Raw genomic sequence first — 23,959 nt, forward strand, 5'->3', positions numbered from 1 at the left:
TGACACTAGTATAAGTTACTCCCCATTATGACCAGCCTAGGAGGCTGGATATGTAGAGAGATAGAGAGAGAGCATCAGAATTTAATGCACAGCTCCGCGGACTCGTCACACCTCTTCATCCTTCCGTCTGGATTTTTCTTTTCAAGCAATTCCAAAATTCTCTTGTTAACCTCAAAAGGAAAAGAAAAGAAAACTCTTGTTCGTTGGCCTCCCCATCCTCGCCGTGTTCTCGCAAGCCTGGCCGCCTCTCGCGCGGCGATCCTTTCGCTCTTGAAAAAAAAAGGGGAACGCCCAGCAGATTTCCGGAGTTGAACCCCAACAGAAGGTGAGTCCCCTCCCCTCATTTCTTCTCCCTTCGCGTGATTGTTTCGCCTGGTTTCCTATGTGGGAGTTCTTGGTTTTTGTTGATTTTTAGATGAATTTCCCTTCCTCGCCATGCCCCGGCGGTTTGCTCCTTGTGCCGACCTCAACTCAGCAGAGAAAAACCCTACTGATCTGACCTAGCTAGGACAGAGAAGAACTAGGAAGCACGACTTCGCTACAGGATGGCAAACACATGGCAATTAGACAAACTCTTCTTCTTCTTCTTCTTCTTCTTCTTCTTCTTCTTCTTCTTCTTTCTTGTGGTTTTCTAGTATTTGCGGGTGAGTTCTTGTTCTCTGCCTGCTTGCCTGTACCGTAGTTACTGCTGTTGGGGGCACGCTTACCTATCGACAGTAGTACAACAACTTCTGCTGCATGCAGTTAAGTCCATTAAACGCACTACAGCTTCTCCCTGCTTCTTCAACTTTTGTACCCGTTACGGCGGAATCGGCGCACGGCTCTCCAACTCCAATCCCAATCCCCGGTACGCTATCCGGACGCGTCTCGCGTTCTTGCCGGACGCCGGTTCTTCTTTCTCTTCTCTTCTGAGAGAGTGTTCTTGCCGTTCTTGGACAACAGCTTCCCGTTGATTCGGTACTACGCGTATATCTCCTCTCTGCTTCTCATGTGAGAACAAGTTCGATTCTTTTATCGCCTGAAAAAAAGATTGCAATTCTTTTAGGTCTTAGTAGCAGTAGGTTGTACCAGATTGTACGGTTGTGGTACCGTGTCTAGGCCAGTAGCATATCGAGACCATCTCTGGCGTTTGGTGAGATTGGGTCTGAGTTTTGACTTTTGGATGCTTATGGTGCACGCTTCTTCAGTTTGCTTGCGGTTTGTACTACTGCTGGTTCATGCAAATAATGTGGCGCCTGTGCTGTTTGAATATACACCAAGTGCAGTTTTGCCCTTTTGGCTAGTATAAACAGTGGCAGGAATAAGCCATGCTCATATTAACTCATATATATAGTTCTGTGCCACAATTTCCAGGAGACACACAACTCTGCTCTCTCTGAATCGGCGGCTCGGTGTGGCTTTGCCGAGGGCTGCGGACCATGAAGCTAGGTAAACTTCTATTTCGATGAACGATTTGGGTTTGGATCAAGTATACGAGGAGTTTTGCTCTCCAATTATATCTCGTTGCTTAATTTATGATGGGGAGAATACTCTTTCTTCTTGTTAGACTCAGTGCGTGTACCTGGACTAGCCAACTACCATTTGAAAGTTCAGGTGGATGTCCGCTTAGTGCTTAGAATATGTACATAGCCAGCAACTAATTTAGATACAAACCAATATCGACAATTAACCTGGTTTTATGAACTCTGATAACTTTAACATAATATTTGTCAAATGAGACTCTGAGTAAGCATGAGAGATATTTGGGATGCACATCCCTACCAGAAATAAATGAATATATGTTCCTTCAGCAACTTGTGGGAACTGAAGTTGACATGTTCCCCTTGATAGTCAGAAAAGGTGCCATGATGTATTCAGGTCAGGTCGCAATCAGTCTCAGTTGCAGCCTTGCAGCTCTACCTGTCCAAATGGACCTTGAACTTGGGACCTTTGCTTCCAATAATCTGGCATGCCCGATGCGTCTTGGTCATGCTAATGTACCACCAGCCACTTTTTCCATAATGTAGAAAGAAGCGCCTCTATCGGAGTCATCGAGCATTTAGGACGATGGTAGTTCAGAGTCACAACAAGAATATTCAATGCTTGCGCCTGATTAAAGGGATGCAGCAACCAAAGTGAAAAAGAAGCAAAACTGCAAAAGATCCCCATCAGTTTCAGTTTACACTTTGTTGTTAGGGTTGGCCGAAAAGATCATTTTATAATGGAAATCATTGCTTAATTCTGTATTATAATACTCCCTCCGTAAACTAATATAAGAGTGTTTAGATCATTATTTTAGTGATCTAAATGCTCTTATATTAGTTTACAGAGGGAGTACTGTTATGTCCGGCCTGTCATATGGAAGGCCCATCGGGCAATCTTAGCCCACAAGTTATCTTAGGTTAATTCGTGTGCAAGTTATCTAGGTTATAAATATAAGTTGTAAGACTCTTTTCAGATCAGGCAATAAGAAGAATATTATCTCCTATTGCCCGGCTCCCTGAGGAGCCGGAAACCCTAGCCGCCAACAGCCCTAACCGCCGCCACCCTTCTCCTAGCTCGCGACGGCGCCCTGCCGCCGCCGCGCCCGTTCCTCGCCACGTCCCCCTCCATCCTTCCCTTACCACCTATGCCCTAGACCTGGTAGAGTACTTGATTCTACCAATTTGGTATCCAGAGACACCAGGCCGATCATGTCACAATCTCCATCACCGCCGCTACCATCCACCTCCACCCCGCTCTCGCTGCCGCCGGCCACTGCCACCGCGATGGCGGAGATCGCATCCGGCACCACCATCACCACCGCGCCCATCACCATCACGGCGGACCCGCCTCCGCTCCTCTCGCCCGAGGAGATGTCGGGCACCCTGCGGGAGCTTGTCCAGGCGGTCAGGGGTATTACCCTCTACCTCGCCGGGAACCAGCCCCCGCCACCGAGCACCACCGCCTACGGGCCGCGGCCGCTACAGTGGCCCGCCCCGGCCTTCCAGGCGCCCTACGGAGGGGCGTCCCAGCCGCCGCTGCTGTTGCCGCACTACTCGGCTGCGGGACAGCCGTGGCCAGCATGGCCGGCCTCCACCACGCCGCTGGGGGGCCAGACCCAGCAGCTTCTTCCGGCGTCACCGCCGGCCCCCACGCCGCAGGCGCCGGTGCAGCAGATCCACCAGGCGCCGCCGCCATCGACATTACCACCACCCGCGCCTAGGGCTACGGGTCGGCCCCTGCACCAGGTGCAGTTTCTATCGTCACCATCGCCGATCCCCGCTTGGGCGACCGGCTCGTCTCCGGGCCCGGTCTACTCCACGGCGCCGGAACACCCGACGCCCTCTCTGCGGTTTGATCACCCCTCCAGCTCGGCGAACTACGCCCCAGCGCTTCCCGACCCAGCATACGCGCTGGCGGCGACTGCGGCCGCCCCCGGGCACGGCGGGCCAACACTCCCTCGATTCGCCAAACTGGACTTCGCCACTTACGAGGGCACGGAGGACCCCCTCAACTGGCTCAACCAGTGCGAGCAGTTCTTTCGAGGGCAGCGGACGCTCGCTTCGGATCGTACCTGGCTCACGTCCTATCATCTCCGAGGCGCGGCGCAGACCTGGTACTATGCCCTCGAGCAGGACGAGGGCGGCATGCCACCATGGGAGCGCTTCCGGGAGCTCTGTCTCCTCCGGTTCGGGCCTCCTATCCGCGGGAGCCGACTGGCGGCCCTCGGCCGCTTACCTTTCACATCCACGGTGCAGGACTACGCCGACCGCTTCCAGGCCCTGGCGTGCCACGCGCCGGGCGTCTCCGCAACTCAGCGCGCCGAGTTATTTGTGGGCGGTCTGCCGGACCATATCCGCGTGGACGTGGAACTTCGGGGACCCCAGGATCTCCAGTCGGCCATGTATTACGCCCGCGTGTTCGAGCGCCGCGCGGTGGCCATCCAGCAGGAATCACCGTCTCAGACTGCTGGGTCGCTACCCGGACCGGATTCCACGCAGGGTCGGCCTGTGCAGGCTTCTGCGGCACCCCTCGCCGCGACCGCGGGGCGCCCGTTCCGCCGGCTCACCCCAGCTGAGATACTCGAGCGTCGCCGCCAAGGGTTGTGCTTCAACTGCGACGAACCCTACAAGCCCGGCCACGCCTGCCCGCGACTCTTCTACCTGGAGGTGGCAGACTACATTCCGGAGGACGCCGTCGCCGCCGACCTGGCTGCCCCAGATGTCGAGAAGGTGTTTGACGCTGGTTGATTACCTCGAGGAGTTCAAGCAAGCGCTTCCCCACCTTACAGCTCGAGGACGAGCTGTTTGTGCAGGCGGGGAGAAGTGTTATGTCCGGCCTGTCATATGGAAGGCCCATCGGGCAATCTTAGCCCACAAGTTATCTTAGGTTAATTCGTGTGCAAGTTATCTAGGTTATAAATATAAGTTGTAAGACTCTTTTCAGATCAGGTAATAAGAAGAATATTATCTCCTATTGCCCGGCTCCCTGAGGAGCCGGAAACCCTAGCCGCCAACAGCCCTAACCGCCGCCACCCTTCTCCTAGCTCGCGACGGCGCCCTGCCGCCGGCGCGCCCGTTCCTCGCCACGTCCCCCTCCATCCTTCCCTTACCACCTACGCCCTAGACCTGGTAGAGTACTTGATTCTACCAAGTACATCATATGATAACTTGGTTAAAGATGGAGACCGGCGTCATGATAATACTACAACACTAGCTTGACATTTGTTGACAACATGTTGATTTGTTACCTTGTGACTGTCTTGGTGAATTTGTGATGCTAGATGACATCAACCACATGGTTATAGTATTTCTTGTGAAATAGTTTGCAGGACTGAGCATTTCACAGAATAAATGGTTGAGGACAAAAATCCATCACAAGATATGGTAGACATAGCTGGACATGTAGAGCACGAGGATCCTTCTTATGAAAAGGACATCGTGGAGATCAAATTGCCAGACAGTGTTGCTTCTTTTGATTATGGTGGTAATTTTGTCAAAGATGTCTGCATTGATGACGGACAACCTCTTCCTCGGAAGATTTCAGAAGATAAAGTAGTAGATGAAAAGTCATCTCCAAATTTTGATTGTCAAATGATACACGCAAATGGTGCTCCGACGTACATAGAAAAAGATTGTGCTGCGAAATCTTTCCACAAACCGAGACCAGAAGCAGTTCAACCTGTTCATTTTGCTCCTGATAGTAACAATGAGAAACGATATTCTTCTTGTGAAAAACATGATCCTGAAGGCAGGAGTAAAGCCACTAATTTTGGTGATCTCAGTGAGAAGAAAATAAGTCTGGAAGAATTACTTAGACTCGAAAGTGCAGAAGAGTCCCTGCATAAAGGTGCAATAAGCTCTGAAACCAGTAAAAATCATATGCCATCTTTCCATGGAGAAGCAGTCAGGCAGGTACACCACTGGTCCAGAGTTACAGCTCACAAGTACTTAGAATTGTTTTTTTCTTGTCATCACTATGATCATGGCATAGATGCATTGTAAAAAAAACCATCATACAAAATATAGTGGTGTTCTTGAGGAAAGAATAATCAGCTATAAATGCATCAACACACTTTAGGGTGGTAATTTTTTTCCCCAAAACTTCACGATGTTAAACTGAGAAACACGGTTTTGTTATAATTTCAGGTTTCCGCAAATGTGGGTCATGGAGTCGAAGCTATTGCATCCATAACCTGTAGTATTGTTAATGATATTGTATCAAGTAAGAACAACATTGATGATTGCTCAGTAACAACCTCTGAAGAATGTGATGCAGCGGCATCATTTGATGCGAGAGGACAGAACCTAATTGATCACTATAATCCTTTTGTTGGTCATGGGTTCCTAGAGGATACATGTAAACCAGAATGCTCTACATCAGCAATCGCAGATGCTGCTTCGACTGGACCTATCTGCAGTTCCGAGAAGACTGATACTATTAGTGCTGAAGTCAAAATAACTGAACCTAGGGTTGATGCTCTGAGTTCTCTAGGTTCAGAGATCCGATCGTTTGCGAAGATCAATGATCAGAATGGAAGTATTACGGGTGAAACAATAACCAACAAGATGCATGAAACAGAAGCAGCTACAACTTCATCAGCTGAAAATGTAGAGCCCAATGGAGCAAATGGGGAGAATAGTGAAAAACATGAGACTGGCGGTACCGCCGATATACATGGTTCCAGCCAGATAGATGAAGGAACTAATGATGACGCGGTTAGTAGGAGTCCTGTGCTGGCACAACATGATAATGTGTGCGAACAGAATGCACCTGATAGTGCAAAAGCGCCATCTCGAACTGGAAACGGTTACCCCCTCTTTGAACCGGGTTTTGGTCCTAGTATTATGTCTGCTCCAGTGTCAAACTCTGGCCATCTTGCTTATTCTGGCAATATCTCCATCCGGTCAGATAGTAGCACGACCAGCACCCGGTCCTTTGCATTTCCAGTGTAAGTTTCTGGTCAGATCACAGCAAGTACTTTCTGAAAATATAACGGTCATTTTATCTGGGAGAAATATTATAGTACTTACTGGTTATGTTTCATTTTTGTTCGAAAAGAATCTTGAAAACTTTTACTAGCTGATCTTCATTTGTGTTTCAAAATAAATCTTGAAGGCATGAACCATGCAACATTTATCATTTTTCTTTTGTTTGATAGAAATGCAACATTTATCTCATGCCTCTGTTGTGTTGCACTTGTGGAACAGACTGCAGAAGGACTGGATCAGCAGCCCGGTTAGGATGGCGAAAGGAGAGCGGAGGCGCACCAGGCGGCGCCGAGGCTGGAGGAAGGGGCTTCTCTGCTGTAAATTCTGAGCGCGTTTTCCCTCAAGAGCTTTTATATCTGTTCTATTGCAGGTTAAGTTCATGGCTTGTGCTCCCTCTGTTCAGAATTAACTGTCGCTGAAGTGAGTAAATCTACACACTGAAACGCGTCTTAGATACACTCATTTCAGCGACAGGTAATTCCGAAGGGAGGTAGTAATAATTTGTATCATAAGAGTGAGGTGAGGAGTGAAAGAGGTATATATAGTTGTAGTGTAGCGATCGTGCTTGGCCCTAGGTCCTGCATGAATTAGTTTTATTGTTCTTGTTAGTTTGAGCTCATGGTTGGTTGATTACCCGTGCTTGATTCATATTTCAGAGTGTTACAAACAGCGAGTGCTTTGAACGGTGTCTCGGGGGTGTTTTGTTACTTCTGTCTGAGGAATCCAACTGGGCCGGCCTGCACCTGCAGGGACGCTCATGCCTAAGCGCGAACTCTTTTAAAAATAGACGAACATATTTCCTGTTAACTTTCTTTTATTTTTTTCTGTTTGAAATCCACAAACATTTCTAAGAAATGTGCGAACACTTCTCCAAAATAAACCAAGATTTATGAAAAGTGCGTGAACAGTTATTTAGATGCTTGAGCGCTATTTTAGTAACATGAACATTTTTTAAGTAAACAATGAATAAATGCACCATAAACATTTTTCATGAACATTTTTTTCATATGCGATACACAGTTTTTATTATAGAATGAACTGTGTTTAATATTGAATTCAAACACTTTTTTTTCTTTTTTTTCAGTGGCTCGGTCTTTTTCCTTTCTCCCTTTTCCCCATTTTTGCTTCTTTTTTCTTTTGTTTTCTATTATTTTCTTATTTAAAAACACACAAAGATCTTCAAAGCTCACGAGAACTTTTTCAAAATACATGAACATATATGGATTTGTTTAATACATGATGATTTTTTTTAAATAAGTATATTTTTGGTTCCTCCACTAGTGCACTCAAGCCCTATGTAAATGGTTTAAACCCCCTTTTGCTGACAAACCCTCGCCTTAATTATGAGTGCGAAAGGGGTGGCCCATTGCACATGATAAGGGTTAACCTCAACCATATATATGGAAAAAGCATGCATACGTTTCACTAAGACTAGCCACAATGGAGAGTAACATATACTAGTAACATATACATATTCCTAGACTATGTTACTACCTTCATAGTGGGTAGTAACATAAGTATAGTGTCATGCAAAGGTTCATTTATTAGGTTATAGACTTATATTGCATTGGGACATGTGATGTTACAGTAACTAGCTAAGTTACTATAACTACCTCTCTCCTCATTAACTCATTACCACATAAGCAAATTTGTTGAGTTGGACTCGATGTTACTGCTCAAGTTACTCCCATTGTGCCTAGTCTAAAGAAAATCATATGCGATGCCCCAGCCCATCTCTTTCAATTACATGTGGGATAGGGGAAAACCACATTTGTGATCACTCTTACGGTGCACACGGTTTGAGAAAGTGAAACATTCGCGACCAACATCAAGAGATAGGGGAATTTCTTTATGATTTTCTTTATGGGGCACAAATGAGATAGGGGAAAACCACATTTGCAATAACTCTTGAGTTGGTCGCAAATGTTTCACTTTCTCAAACCGTGTGCACCGTAATGACCCGCGGAGCAGATTTTTCTTCCTAATCTAATCCTCGCAATTTAAAATTCTCCTAAATTTAAATTTGAAAGTAGGCAATCGCTTATTTGATATCCATTATATATATTTGATGGAAGTAGGCAATCCATTTTACAAAGTTTCAACAACCAATTCTCATATATTCACGAATTACGGAAGCACCAAATAATCAATGATGAACCACAATAGTATTAATGATGGTAAAGAGATAGGGGAAAGACATTTTGGTTGTTGGAGAAGGTGAGGCGGAATGCCATATTGTGCCCTCCGCCATGCTGAAAGCACCCACAACTCTAGTCCAACCCCTTGTGCCATCCTTCATTGTCTTCATGAAGACTTCTAAATAGTCATTATAGTTTGGGTGAAATACTTTAACTTACATTGCATTGCCACCAATCATGTAGTTTGCAAAGTAATCTTGAGTAAAATGCTTTGCAAACGAAATAAACACAACATAATTAAACATCACATGAGACAAGTTACTAGAACAATAGGTACCAGTTGGATAGCTAGAAAAAGTAAAATTTGGTAAAACAAGCTACTACTCGCCATCCAAGATGATCATAGGCTATTTCCCTCTTGGAAGAACCATGGGAAAACAAATCATAGACTCCCTCACTTGTCACGGATGGGCTCCTTCCCCTTGGAAGAGCACAAATTCTGAGTGCTGATACGTCTTTGTCGTATCTACTTTTCCAAACACTTTTGACCTTGTTTTGGACCCTAATTTGCATGATTTCAATGGAACTAACTCGGACTGACGCTGTTTTCAGCAGAATTACCATGGTGTTATTTATGTGCAGAAACAAAAGTTCTCGGAATGACCTGAAACTTCACGGAACAACTTTTCGGAAATAATAAAAAATCTTTGCAAAAGATGAAGACCAGGGGGCCCACCACCTGTCCACGAGGGTGGGGGCGCGCCCCCCTACATCGTGGGCCCCCCTGTAGCTCCTCCGACCTCAACTCCAACTCTATATATTTGGTTTCGGGGAGAAAAAATCAAAGAGAAGAAATCGTCGCATTTTATGATACGGAGCCGCCGCCAAGCCCTAAAACCTCTCGGGAGGGCTGATCTGGAGTCCGTTCGGGGCTCCGGAGAGGGGAACCCGTTGCCATCGTCATCATCAACCATCCTCCATCACCAATTTCATGATGCTCACCGCCGTGCGTGAGTAATTCTATCATAGGCTTGCTGGACGGTGATGGGTTGGATGAGATTTATCATGTAATCGAGTTAGTTTTGTTAGGGTTTGATCCCTAGTATCCACTATGTTCTGAGATCGATGTTGCTATGACTTTGCTATGCTTAATGCTTGTCACTAGGGACCGAGTGCCATGATTTCAGATCTGAACCTATTATGTTTTCATCAATATTTGTGAGTTCTTGATCCTATCTTGCAAGTCTATAGTCACCTATTATGTGTTATGATCTGTTAACCCCGAAGTGACAATAATTGGGATAGTTACCAGTGATGACCATAGTTTGAGGAGTTCATCTATTCACTATGTGCTAATGCTTTGTTCCGGTACTCTATTAAAAGGAGGCCTTAATATCCCTTAGTTTCCATTAGGACCCCGCTGCCACGGGAGGGTAGGACAAAAGATGTCATGCAAGTTCTTTTCCATAAGCATGTATGACTATATTCGGAATACATGCCTACATTATATTGACGAATTGGAGCTAGTTCTATGTCACCCTAGGTTATGACTGTTACATGATGAACCGCATCCGGCATAATTCTCCATCACCGATCCATTGCCTACGAGCTTTCCATATATTGTTCTTCACTTTTTTACTTTTCCGTTGCTATTGCTATCATCACTACAAAATACCAAAAACATTACTTTTGCTATCATTACCTTTTGCTACCGCTACCACTACTATCATATTACTTTGCTACTAAACTGTAACTGCATCTAGTGCCCCTTAGTGATTTTGGTGTATTGAAGACTTATAGGTTAAGGGACTAATGCATTTGTGAGTGTACACGGGTCTATAAGTCAAAGAGGAGTTTGATATTTACAGAGAAAGTCGACCCCTAGAAATGAAGTTCTTTGACTGAAGACTTTGGCTTTTTGAAGACTTTCTGAAGACTTTGAAAGTGAAGAAATTGGTGTGACCTTGAAGACTTGGTGTTCATTCGAGGAACATGAAGCGTGAAGACTTTTGTTTTCGTAGTTTCATTTTCTCTTTCTTGAGTCATAAGAAACATCGTACTGTTAAAGGGGGTCGAGGAAATACTAAGGAAAAATTTCCATGTGATGCTCAACTCAAAATCCTACACCTACCAATCCCTTCGAGTGAAGCCATTGGAAATCTCATACAGTCCAGTCATATTCTTCAGTGACAGAGACGAAGTTCTTCTGGTCTCTGAGGAATTTGTTCTGACTGAGGAGTTAGGAATTCGCCAGTGCGGATTGCCTACACAGTGAGGAACATGATAGCCCTGAGGGTTTTGCTACTCAAAATTCCGACTGTTGCTGTGCTATGCGCCAGCTATCCCAAAATATCTATCCACCTAACGGTCATATCATTGAAGGGCATTTATGTCTTATCATGTCGGGCTGCTCCCTAGGCTATAAATAGCCGCCCCCTACAACCACTAGCTAGTTGGCTGCTCCGAGAGAAACTGACACTTGTCATTTGAGAGCAACCCATCCTCCGAGGACTTTGAGCGAAAATCATCAAGTGAGGAAAAACCCAAACCCAAACACCTACAAATCCCAAGTGATTGAGCATCACTGAAGAGATTGATCCAACGTGGATCCGACGCTTGTTACCTTTGAAGACCGTGCTTCTTCCAGACGATTAGGAGTCATGGTCTAGAGCATCCAAGAGGAATTGTGGATTGCCGAGTGACCAAGTTCGTGAAGGTTCGGAAGTCACTTGAAGACTTACCACGAGTGATTGGACGAGGTCTGTGTGACCTTAGTTAAAGGAGAATACGGTGATGACTTGGTGTCCTAAGCTGCTTGTTCAGGACTGGGTGTCCGGGACTGTGTGTCCTAGAGTTTAAATACTCAGCTGCTCCAACCAGACGTACAACTGAGACAACAGTTGGAACTGGTCTACCAGATCATTGTCTTCACCAAGCTTACTGGTTCTATTTCCTCAACTCGTTCATTTATTCATAACTGTGCTATGTGTTTGTTCATATCTGTGTTCGAAGACTTTGACTGAAGACTTTCTCAATTTCCTCAGTTTAATTTCTTCAGTCTGTTTGTCTTCATCTTGTGTTATCCTGTACTTACGCTTCCTGTACTCTGTGCCTGTCTTTATTTCATCATGATGACTATGCTTGTATTCTGTTATGTTTACTTTTGAGTACTTATTCCGCTGCTAGTAGTTCTTCGCTAAGGAATTTCCTCACCGGCAAATTCCTCAGTGAAGAATTTCATAAAAATCGCCTATTCACCCCCCTCTAGTCGATATAACGCACTTTCAATTGGTATCAGAGCAAGGTACTCCCTTGTTCTGTGTGATTTTGGTTTAACCGCCTGGAGTTTAGTTATGTCGACCACAGGTATGATCAAGGTCTCTGCTGGGTGTGCTACCTTCGATGGGATGGACTACCCCTACTAGAAGAATAAGATGTGAATGCATCTTGAGGCAATTGATAATGATCTCTGGTATGTTGTGGAAAATGGTGTTCCCTCAGTCACACCTTCTCTGAATGCTGTTGATGTGAAGAGATTCAAGCAACTCGACTCTCAAGCGAAGAATATCATATGTGGCCATCTAAGCAAATGACAGTATGGCAGAGTGAGTGCTTTGGAGACAGCGAAGCTTATCTGGGACAGGTTGTCCAAAGTGAATGAAGGAGTCTCAACACAGCGTGACTCTCGAGTTGATGTTCTTTGCAATCTCTTCAACCGCTTCGAAAGACTCGACAATGAAAATGTTTAACAAACCTTCGATCAGCTCACTGACATCTCAAATGAGCTTCAAGCACTTGGTGCCACTGACATCACCGACCATGAGGTGGTGAAGAAATTGCTGAGATCGCTTGATTCCTCATTTGACACTCTGGCATTGATGATACAAGAACGTGCTGATTACAAGTCACTTGATCCCGCTGATATACTCGAGAGGCTAAATACTCGTGAGTTCCAACTTGCTGAAAAAGAGATCTCTATGGTTCGAGCTATGGCAGATCACGCGCACTGAAGGCCAATGCACTATCTGAGTCTGAAGATGAAGACTCTCGTAGCAGCCTTGGTGATCCTGAAGAACTAAACCATGATGTGGCTCTGCTCGTGAAGAAGTTCCAAAAGTTCTCAAGACGTGGTCGCCTTGGAAGACCCTCAAGGAGCAATGATTCCTTATCTAGTGACTACAAGAGGAGGCTCTGTCACAAATGCAAGAAACCTGGAAATTACATTCAAGATTGTCCTCAGTGGGAAAAGGAATCAAAGAAGAAGAAATACAAGGATTACAGTTCTGATGATGCGAAGAAAAAGAAGAAATCCACAAAATCTTCATCATCAAAATCCTCAAAGCCTTCATATCACAAGAAGAGAAGCTCCAAGAAGGCTAGGGCATTCATTGGCAAGGAAATGGACTCTGAGGCTGAATCTGAAGAAAATGAGGAAGAGGAGACATCTGAGGAGTCCGAATCCGGAGTGGCGAGCCTAGCTCTCGCTACTGCATTCGTCAGCAAGTCTATCTTCAACACTGAAGAAAATGACCTCACCAACAAGGCTGATGAAGGCGATGATGACTATGCTCCCACCTATTGCTTCATGGCAAAGGGTGCCAAGGTACTCAAATATACCTCCTCTCAATTTAGTGAGAATGAATCTGATGAAAACCTTAAGCCCAGCTATTCTAAACTTGCTAAGATTGCTGTAAAACAACAAAGGGCTTTAGAAAAGGTTCAAAACATGCTAGACAAAAGTGATGATATGCTGGGTGAAGAAATGGTCGCACTAAAGCCTTGACTGAAAATCTTTAGAGACTTCAGACTAGGTTTGACAATCTTCAAGGTCATCATAAAACTCTCTTATCCGATCATGAGAAGCTTTCTTATGAATTTCTTCAAAGAAAGCAAGATCTTGAGAAGCTAAGAGTGAGTTATGAAGACCTTCAGAAGGAACGCGATTCATTACTTGCTCAACAAATCAGCGCTTCTCAGGAAGAATTTGTTCCTCCATGCTTGAAGTGCATTGAACGTGAATCTGCTAATTCTTCACCTGAATGTTCAAATGCTGCTAATGTTTCAAATTCTTCACATGCCTCTGCTATCACTAATTCCTCATCTGAGGACATTGCTAGTATCACTGATGATGCAGGGCTGAAGGAATTGTACATGACAGGCATGTACAAAAGCCTCAAAGGGCATCAGACTCTTTGTGATGTGCTTAAAAAGCAGATCCTCAACAGGAACCCTAGGAAAGAGGGTATTGCCTTTGAGAGGAAACTTAATGCTGATGGTACATATTGGAAGCCTGAGCAGTACCCCAAAACTACATGGGTTGCTGCAAAGGGACCTCCAGTTGATCCATCTAACTTATCTGGATTTGCATGTGAATCTACTCGTTCTGATGATGAGTCATTTGACTCCAACTATAAACTGTTCAAAAATCAGAATGGTGAAGTATTTGCTAGATATGTTGGCACTAACTGCAGGAACGGTTCCCCTATGAAGAAAATCTGGGTTCCCAAAAGATGCCTTGAAAATCTTCAGGTGAATATCATCATGACACCACCTGTGAAGAATAGGAACCCCAGATCAAATTCTTCATATGGACCAAATTCTTCATATGGACCAAACTCTTCACATGGATCATATTCCTCAAAAGGATCAAAGTCCTCATATGAACATCATCGTGCTAACCCTTCTGTTTCGCAGGGAAGATCTAAGGATTATGGATATGTGCATTATTCTTCAAATCATTATGTCCATAAGTCCTCGAAGAATTTCTCTGCCTACTCTTATGCTTACTCTAACCCCTCTTATGTGAAACGAAATGGACTGGCTTCTATGTCATCCTTCTCGTATGGAGCTCGCAGAGTGATGAACTCTTTGCCACCCCTTCAGATGTGGGTGGTGAAGAAAAAGAACTAATCTCTTCTGCAGGGTCAGGTCTCCAGACGTACGTAATCGTCTGAAGAATTTGCTGGAGACCTGAGTATGCCTGATAGGACGCAGGCTAATCATGAAGAAATAAACTTTCATTTCTCACGTCCTCATACTGCTTTATCTGTTCTTCTGCTTGATGAAGTTGATCTGATGAATTGATGTCATATTCCTCACTGATGAAGTATATGAGTTCGTAAGTTGCACTAATTCATCTATATGATGATCAACCAAAAGCCACTGAGTGGGTCCTCGATAGTGGATGTACAAATCACATGACTGGTGACAAGAATCTATTGATGGATGCTCCATTATCTCCGTCGTATCTGAAGCATATCATCTTTGCCGACAAAGGCAAAAGTCGGGTATTGGGTCTAGGTAAGGTTGCAATCACAAAGGATCGACACATGGACAAAGTCATGCTTGTCGAGTCCTTAGGATACAACCTTATGTCTGTCTCAATGCTTTGTGATCTTGATATGGTTGTTGTCTTTGGCAAGTATCGTTGTGTTGTGGTTATGGAAGCTGACAATTCTAAAGTCTTCGAAGGCTTTAGGAGAGGAGACCTGTATATTGTTGATTTTCTACAGGACCACAACCATCCGTGTGCCTACATGCAAAAGCTTCAGAAGGCTGGCTCTAGCATCGACGACTTGGTCATGCAGGTATGAGGAATTTGCACACGCTTGCGAAGAAGAAGCATGTCATTGGCATCGAGAATGTCAAATTCCTCAAGGATCACCTATGCGGAGCCTGTGAAGCTGGGAAGATGACAAAGGCCAAGCATCCAGCGAAGACTATCATGACCACTACTCGCCCATTTTAATTGCTTCACATGGATCTCTTCGGTCCTAATCATTATTCTGCTGTTTCAAATGAAGCATCTCAATATGGCTTTGTTATTGTTGATTACTCTCGATAAACATGGGTACACATTGTTACTTACAAACATGAAGTGCAGGAAGTCTTCAAACGATTTTCCTCGAGGGCTTCAACCAACTTTGGTGTGAAGATCAAGCACATCAGAAGTGACAATGGCACTGAGTTCAAGAATTCTGGTCTCAATGACTATCTTGATGAACTTGGTATTACTCATGAGTTATCCGCTCCTTATACTCCTCAGCAGAACGGTGTCGTGGAGCGCAAGAACAGGACTCTTGCTGAGATGGCTCGCACAATGCTTGATGAATACAAAACGCCTCGTCGTTTCTGGACTGAGACAATTGATACTGTGTGCCACATCATCAACAGAGTATATCTTCACAAATTCTTCAAGAAGGCTGCCTATGAACTCCTCACTGATAAGAAACCCAATGTAAGTTATTTTGAAGTCTTTGGTGCTAAATGTTGGATTAGATATGCTCATCACAACTCTAAATTTGCACCGAAAGGACATGAAGGTTTTATGCTTGGTTACGGAAAGGACTCGCACGCCTACAGAGTCTTCAACAACGTTCTTCACAAGGTTGTTGAAACTGTAGATATGCGGTTCGATGAAACTACCGCTGGCCCACCTAGCCCTGACACCCTGGGCCCAGATAGTGTCAATGCCCCAATCGACGTATCTGATGATGATTCTATTGATGTTGGACCTCAGGCTGCTCATATTCCATCCCCACAGGATATTGTTTCCGATCTGCAGAGTTTTGATGAGATGATTGAAGACCTCACTGCCAAGTTTTGGGACTGTCAGCATTGTTTGGGCATGGCCCACACTTCAGCGACCTGCACAAATTTGGTCTGGTGCCGCAAGTGCTTTAGGTCTGGTCACATTAAAAAAAATTGCGTCCGCCAGCCGCCCGAGTCGTCCATCTGGGTGCCCAAAGTCCCATCGCCAGGTTTCGTTTCTCGCGCCCGAACAGAGCAGCTGGCCTCTCCGCCTTCCAACCCACCGCCGCCCCCCAAAAAACCCCAATTTGCTACTTCTTCATCGACGTCGCCGCCTCCATTGCAACCCCCTGGGGTCTCTCTGCCTGATCTCTCAATGGCGGTCTATGCTCTCGACCCACGGCGTTTTCTTTCGGTCGGCTACGACATCATCGACGGTGGTGGAGACAGACTGCCGCGCACCTACTTCACCTCTCAGCAGCCGCTCCCGCGCATGCATGAGCAGTTCATGGTGGCCATCGTTGAGCCAGTGCCACCCGCTCATCTGGTGGCCATCAGGCGGGAACAGGTGCTGCACTTCATCACCCAGACCCTGCAAGGTCCGGTACGTTCCGCTCAGCCATGGGTTCATGGAGTTGGCGTGTTTGAGATGGATGACCCAGTCGTCCGTGGATCCTTTACCTTGCATCTGCCTTTTCCTTTGGGCCTAGATGAGGAGGGAGAAGAGTTCTTTGTCAGATTTATTCCGCATGATCATGGAGAGGGGTTTCGTGCACTGCATGGATATCGTACGGGCTGGCTTATGTTCATTGGAATCCCTTTGGATTATCGGAACACGCAGGGACTTGCTGATGTGGTCAGGACTTTTGGTCAGTTTCATTATTGGAACCACACCGACCGTCGACGCGCCTGTTCCCTTTTCCGCGCTTCTTTTCCGACTAATGCTCTGGTTCCTCGTGATGTGGTTTTCCGCGAGTTAGCCAATTGGGGTGGTACAATTGTGTCTTGGACGTCTGCATGCTATATACTGTCTGCTGAGTTTGCTGAAGCCATGATTGGGGCGGATGAGGATCCGATGCCGTTGGATGGCAATCCACATCCGATGCCTGGAGAAAACCCCCCGCAACCTTTTTGGGCTATGCCACCTTACCCAGCTTTAGGGTGGAATGCCGTCCCGCCACATCATCACCCAGTTCAGCAAGGATTCAATGGTTGGGAACCGAATGTTCAGCAGGATGAGGGCTGGGGTGTTTGGGAAGATCAAGCTCAGAATCAGCCTGTGGATGATAATCAGGATGTCGCGCAGAATGAGGAAGAGGTGCATGGTAATGGACGCGCCTTCTTTTGGTTCCTCTGGCTCTGTGGAAATGAATGACCATCAGGGTCTCAATTTGGAGGTCCAGCAGCAATTGCACCAGCCTGTGGTTGACCCAATTCAATTGGGCATTGTGCGTGTAGTTTACGGGCCGGTTTTGCCACCACAGATGATCTGGGAACAAACTTTCCGTATGATGCTACCTGAGATTGTTACTGCACGGATCCCCTGCTCTCTTTCTTTGTCAGTGCTCCCACCTTTTGTCTTGCCCACACACTTTTGGCCGTGGGCGATTGAGCTGGAATTTATCAACCAGATGGCAACTGTTGGTTTCTTCTCGTCGGTCCGGTGCGCTCCCAGGAACAGGTCTTCAGTTATAATTGCGCCGCTACATCCGCAGCCACTTACCATGACAGAACCAGAGCAGCCTACTCAGGAGGTACAGCACGTGGAGGAGCAGCCGCCCAGAGAGGATATTTCTTCGGGGGATTTTCAGTTCCAGGCTCAGACTCCTCCTATCCTTGGGAAGAGAACATCCAGCAGATCACGCAAGACTGCCCAGTTGGTTGCTGTAGAGCCAGACTTCTCCACCATACGGGTAACTCGGAGCTGCGCCAAAGCGACAGGTTTCAAGCCCATCTCTGCCATCCCAATGAGGACTTCAAGCCTACGTCGACCACGGGCCAAGAAGCCACGCCTCCCTGTGCCGGAGCCGAACGAAGATGGAGTTGTGCTTCCACCTCCGACGCCTATCCCTACTCTGCAGTTGCTGGGTGAGGCGCTGCAAATCCCTCCTGAAGATCTTACGGTGGCCAAGCTTATGGCGGGCCCGGAGTTTGATGAATCGACCAAGCCTCCCAATGATGATTGATCTTGTTTATTTCGGATGGGGATGGGTTCAGAGACCTCGTTTCTTTTGGGTCGTTATTATTCTGGACTTATGTGTGTTGGGTCTATCTGTCGTTTGGGTGAACTTCGTTATGCTCTGCTACTCATTCTGTTATGCAGTTATGAGTCTTCTATGCTTCTTCTATTGCGTTTATGGATCATACATATTATCGTAATTGGCGAGTGTTGTGCTGGAATGTGCGTGGCCTGAACTCTGAGGACAGGCAACGGGATGTCAGGGCTAAAATTGAAGAGAGCAAATGTTCTATCATATGTCTACAAGAAACTAAGGTCGAGCATTTTGATCTGAGATCGATACGTGCTTTCTGTCCACGTAGGTTCGATCGCTTTGCGTTTTCCCCTTCTGTGGGAGCCTCAGGTGGTATACTGGTTATTTGGAATTCAGCAGTTTTTAGTGGCACTCTGGTTGAGGTACAACGCTTTGGCCTAGTTATATCTTTCAAGTCTGTGCATAATTCTGAAACTTGGACTTTGGTGTCTGTCTATGGCCCATGCCAGGGGCCACAACGGGATGATTTTGTTCAATGGTTGTATAACCTTCCTATACCTCTGGATCAAAACTGGCTCTTACTTGGAGATTTCAATTTTATCCGTTCATTGGATAATAGGAATAGGCCTGGGGGAGATGTTAATGATATTTTTTTGTTCAATGAGATCATCGGCCATCTAGGTTTGCTTGAGTTATCACTGAAAGGCAGAGCCTACACCTGGTCTAATATGCAGGAACAACCTCTTTTGGAGTAGCTGGATTGGTTTTTTACTACTGCTGACTGGATATCTGCTTATCCGAATACAATAGTATTTCCTTTGGCTAAAACCTCCTCCGATCATGTGCCTTGTGTTGTGTTAATCGATACCACTATTCCAAAGTCGAAGATCTTCCGCTTTGAGAATTTTTGGGTGGAAATGCCAGGTTTTCTTGACTGTGTTAAGACCTCTTGGGAGGAGCCCGTTGCTATGGGCTTATCTACACCTGCCACTTTGTCTGTTAAATTCAAGAGGTTGAGACTTGCACTCAAGAAGTGGAGCACTAATCTTTCCTCCTTAAAAAGGTTGGCCACTAAATGTTCAGAGGTGGTTTTGTATTTTGATAACCTTGAGGAACTCAGACCCCTGACCAGACCTGAGTTCAACTTCAGGAAAAGGGTCAAGCTTCAGTATGAACGCGTACTGAAACTGCATCATATATATTGGAAGCAGAGGTGCACCATCAGATATATCATGGTGGGGGACGAAAACTCAAAGTTCTTTCATGCTATGGCCTCGGAGAGGCTTAGACGAAACACGATCTCCTCGTTGCAGAGAGAGGATGGCTCTGTTGTCAGTGATCATGACCAAATGGCAGGAATTTTATGGAACTCCTTTAAGTCCAGAATGGGCCAAGTGCAGGGTATCTCCATGGGTTTTGATCTCTCCTCTCTGATTGCCCCTGTCTTGGGCCTTGAGGAATTGGACGCTCCCTTTTCTGATGACGAGATTTATGCGGTACTTAAAGATCTGCCTACTGATCGGGCACCTGGACCTGATGGGTTTACCGGTATGTTTGTCAAGAAATGTTGGACTATTATTGAGATAGATTTCAGAAAGTTAGTTAAGGACTTTTTTGAGGGGAGGATCAGCTTGTAGAATATCAATTCTTCCTTCATCACCCTCATCCCCAAAATTTTGGCGCGAATGCGCCCTAATGATTTCCGGCCTATTTCCTTAACTAATACCTGCCTCAAATTCCTCACCAAACTGTTGGCCAATCGACTGCAAAAGGTAATCCTCAAGTGCATACACAAGAACCAATATGGTTTTTTGAAACATCGGTCTATTCAGGATTGTTTGGCATGGGCGTTTCAGTACATCTATCAGTGTAAGCAATCAAAGAAACCAATCATTCTCCTAAAGTTGGATTTTGCTAAGGCTTTTGATACTGTTGAGCATGAGGCCATTCTGGCTCTGCTTATGGCAAAAGGGTTTCCCCCCAAATGGATTGGTTGGGTCAAGGAAATTTTGTCCTCTGGTGACTCTCAGGTACTTCTTAATGGCATCCCCGGCAATCACTTTAAGTGTAAGCGTGGGGTTAGGCAAGGGGACCCTTTTTCTCCATTGCTTTTTGTTTTGGCAGCAGACCTGTTGCAGTCGGTTGTTAACAAGATGTTGCTGGAGGGTACTCTCTCTCTGCCGATTGATTGCAATGACAAGGATTTTCCAATAATCTAGTATGCTGATGATACTATCATGCTACTCCCTGCGGATGAAGCCCAGCTCGTAGCCCTCAGAGCTATGTTGGAGGTTTTTGCTGAATCTACTGGTCTCAGAGTAAACTTTGCTAAATCCATGATGGTACCTATTAATGTCCCTGAAGCTGAGGATCTTCGGCTTTCTCACGTCTTTCAATGTACTCTAGGATCACTGCCATTCACCTATCTTGGCCTCCCCTTGGGAACGACCAAGCCCACGATCCTTGATCTGATGCCTTTGGTGGATTCACTTGAGAGGCGTTTGACTGCAAGTTCAGCTATGTTGAACCAAGGTTGCAGACTCCAGTTGCTGAGATCGGTTCTTTCGTCCATGCCTATATACTTCCTCTGCTCCCTATCCATTCCACCTGGCATCATCAAGCAATTAGAGCGGATTATGCGCCAATGTCTTTGGAGAGGAAACTCCGACACACCGAGGCAATCCCTTGCAGCGTGGGATATGGTTTGTAGACCCAAGGAAAAAGGAGGATTGGGGGTCATCAACTTGCAGCTTCAGAACCAAGGGCTCCTCACTAAACACTTGCATAAATTCTACAATAAAGCGGATATACCCTGGGTATCCTTGTTGTGGGATTCATACTATGATGGAGTTGTCCCTCATGCCACTGTTCTTTGTGGCTCCTTTTGGTGGAAGGATATTTTTAAGTTAGCTGATAATTACAGAGTTGTTGCCTCTGTTTCAGTTAACAAAGGGGACTCGGTTTTGTTCTGGTCTGATGCTTGGAATTTGGGTGGTTCAACCATGCCTTTGAGACATAGACTGCCTCGGTTGTTCTCTTATGCTTTGGATGATAAGATTTCTGTGGCAGATTTCATTGACAGTCACGATAGGGCCTCTTTCTTTCAGTTGCCTATTTCCCAGCAGGCTACTATTGAACTTGATTCTCTCACTGTCTGGGTTAACAATTTGGATAGGGACCCGTTGGCTAATGATGTTTGGTCTTGGGTAGGACCCACGGGAGCTTACACATCAAAGAGCTACTACACCATCATGCACTCCCATATGGTCACCATTCAGCCTTGCAAATGGTTATGGAGTAGTCGATGTACGCTGAAAATCAAGGTTTTTGCTTGGCTCCTATTCTTTGACAGACTGAACACCAAGGACCTGCTGGTGAGGAGGCACTGGCGGGCTGGGGATGCTGATAATCTTTGTGTGTTGTGCCACCAGCATATTTATGAGGATCGTCAGCACCTGTTTTTTTCCTGTAACTTCAGTATGAGGATCTGGACTTATTTGCAGATTGACTGGTCTGGTGGTTCTAATGTCCATCAATGCATTTCTTTGGCCAGACAAAGATTTGCTAAATGCTTTTTCTTTGAGGTGGTGTTCACAGCATCTTGGAACATTTGGATTCTTCGGAATGGAAGGACTTTCAGAGGGGAACGACCTACGTTTAGTGCTTGGCGTTGTAAATTTGTACATGACCTAACTTTGCTTTCTCATAGAGTTAAGGCTCATGTTAGACCCCTCCTCCTAGCCTAGTTGGAAGGGTTACCTTGAGTTCTCCTTTGTATAGGTAGGTTTAGGTAAGTTTGCCTCCCTTGGCTCTCTTTTGTTTCTTTCTGTATATAGTTAACTTGTACTGGACTATTGCTCCATTTGGAATAAAAGACTGCGAGGTTGTGCCTTGCAGTAGTTAGTCAAAAAAAACTAATGGCTCACAAAGATAGCACCTACCTACTATGATAGATGAACCATCACCCAAGGAAACTATCAAGTTCAAGGCTACTGAGGATGTCATCCCTACTGAAGAATCTGCTGAAGAATTCATTCCATAACAAGAAGAACGTCGAGCTAATGCACCTGAAGAAAATACTGAAGAAAATGGTGCTGAAGAGAATGCTGATCAAATTCCCCAACGACAACAGGCTCATCCTCGCATTGCCAAAGAAGTGCAAGTTGAAAAGATCATCAATGACATTAAAGCGCCAGGTCCTCTCACACGCTCAAAAGCTTCACATTTATCTAACTTTTGTGGGCACTATGCCTTTGTCTCTATCATAGAGCCCACTAAGGTAGATGAAGCATTTCTGGAGCCTGAGTGGATTCAGGCCATGCAAGAAGAATTACATCAGTTCAAGCTCAACAATGTCTGGGAACTGGTCAAACGTCCAGATCCTCACAAGCACAACATCATTGGCACAAAGTGGATCTACTGCAACAAGCAAGATGAAAATGGCCTTATGGTGAGGAATAAGGCCAGGCTCGTAGCTCAAGGCTACACACAGGTTGAAGGAATTGACTTCGATGAAACTTCTGCACATGTTGCTAGACTTGAGGCTATTCACATATTACTTGCTTATGCTAACCATCATGATATCACTTTATATCAAATGGATGTGAAAAGTGCATTCCTCAATGGTAAGCTTGAGGAAGAATATATGTTGTTCAACCCCCAGGTTTTGAAGATCCAAAGAATCCTGACAAGGTCTTCAGACTCAACAAGGCCCTCTATGGCCTCAAGCAGGCCCCACGGGCGTGGTATGACACCTTGAAGGAATTCTTCATGAAAAAAGGTTTCGAACCCGGTTCACTCGACCCTACTCTTTTCACTAAATCTTATGATGGTGAATTGTTTGTGTGCCAAATATATGTTGATGATATTATCTTTGGCTGTACTGACCAACGTTATAGTGATGAATTTGCCTATATGATGAGTGAAGAATATCAAATGTCTATGATGGGAGAGTTGAAATTCTTCTTAGGTCTTCAAATTCGTCAACAACGCAATGGCATATTCATATCTCAGGAGAAATACCTCAAGGATGTACTGAGGAAATTCAGCATGCAAGATTGCAAAGGCGTCAAAATTCCTATGCCCACAAATGGCCATCTGTGCACTGATGAAAATGGTATCGACTTCGATCATAAGGTATACCGCTCCATGATTGGCTCTTTATTATAGTTATGTGCATCTAGGCCAAACATAATGCTTAGTGTTTGCATGTGTGCCCGATTTCAAAATACACCGAAGGAATCACACCATAAGGCTGTGAAGCATATTCTTCGATATCTAGCTCACACACCAACACTTGGATTATGGTACCCCAAGGGCTCGGCTTTTGATCTCATTGGATATTCTGACTCTGACTGTGCTGGTGATCGTGTGGACCGCAAGTCAACATCTGCTGGTTCTTGCTGTGCTCAATTGCTATGGATGAAGCAAACTCTCAAGGACTACGGCGTCAACATGAAGAATGTGCCTCTCTTCTGTGACAATGAGAGTGCCATCAAGATTGCTCACAACCCAGTTCAGCACTCGAAGACTAAGCACATTTAGATTCGTCATCATTTTCTTCGGGATCATGTGTTTAAGGGTGACATTTCTATTGAGCATGTGAAGACTGAAGAACAGCTAGCCG

The 23,959-nt window shown here is 45.5% G+C and overlaps 2 protein-coding genes across 7 annotated transcripts; both read left to right on the forward strand.

Annotated features, from left to right (window-relative positions):
* Positions 1-71: 71 nt before the first annotated feature.
* LOC125513460 (uncharacterized) lies at positions 72-7,159 on the forward strand. 6 transcript variants are annotated; one of them, XM_048678575.2, is made up of 5 exons: positions 72-325; positions 1,354-1,428; positions 4,786-5,375; positions 5,610-6,412; positions 6,672-7,159. In XM_048678575.2, the coding sequence occupies exons 3-5, from the start codon at positions 4,815-4,817 to the stop codon at positions 6,778-6,780; spliced, it is 1,473 nt and encodes a 490-aa protein (XP_048534532.2). In that variant the 5' UTR covers positions 72-325; positions 1,354-1,428; positions 4,786-4,814; the 3' UTR covers positions 6,781-7,159. The 6 variants fall into 6 exon arrangements, with proteins under 6 accessions (XP_048534532.2, XP_048534535.2, XP_048534536.2 ...); XM_048678578.2 differs by having other exon boundaries at positions 4,793-5,375; XM_048678579.2 differs by having other exon boundaries at positions 77-325; positions 1,334-1,428; positions 4,793-5,375.
* LOC147965160 (uncharacterized) lies at positions 1,435-4,779 on the forward strand. The gene has a single exon (XM_087527950.1). It carries the CDS (start codon positions 2,673-2,675, stop codon positions 4,209-4,211), a length of 1,539 nt encoding a protein of 512 aa, XP_087384076.1. The 5' UTR covers positions 1,435-2,672; the 3' UTR covers positions 4,212-4,779.
* Positions 7,160-23,959: the final 16,800 nt, after the last annotated feature.

The sequence above is a fragment of the Triticum urartu genome, chromosome 6A, assembly GCF_056163025.1.
Source record: "Triticum urartu cultivar PI428250 chromosome 6A, HENAU_Tu73, whole genome shotgun sequence".
NCBI classification, from domain to species: domain Eukaryota; kingdom Viridiplantae; phylum Streptophyta; class Magnoliopsida; order Poales; family Poaceae; genus Triticum; species Triticum urartu.

What these genes read in the sequence shown, in the direction of transcription:
- LOC147965160 (XM_087527950.1), top strand. Translation starts at nt 2,673, where the DNA reads ATGTCACAATCTCCATCACCGCCGCTACCATCCACCTCCACCCCGCTC.
- LOC125513460 (XM_048678575.2), top strand. Translation starts at nt 4,815, where the DNA reads ATGGTTGAGGACAAAAATCCATCACAAGATATGGTAGACATAGCTGGA. An exon ending in ATGGAGAAGCAGTCAGGCAG is followed by an intron (nt 5,376 to 5,609) that starts GTACACCACTGG and finishes TTATAATTTCAG; the next exon opens with GTTTCCGCAAATGTGGGTCA. An exon ending in CGGTCCTTTGCATTTCCAGT is followed by an intron (nt 6,413 to 6,671) that starts GTAAGTTTCTGG and finishes CTTGTGGAACAG; the next exon opens with ACTGCAGAAGGACTGGATCA.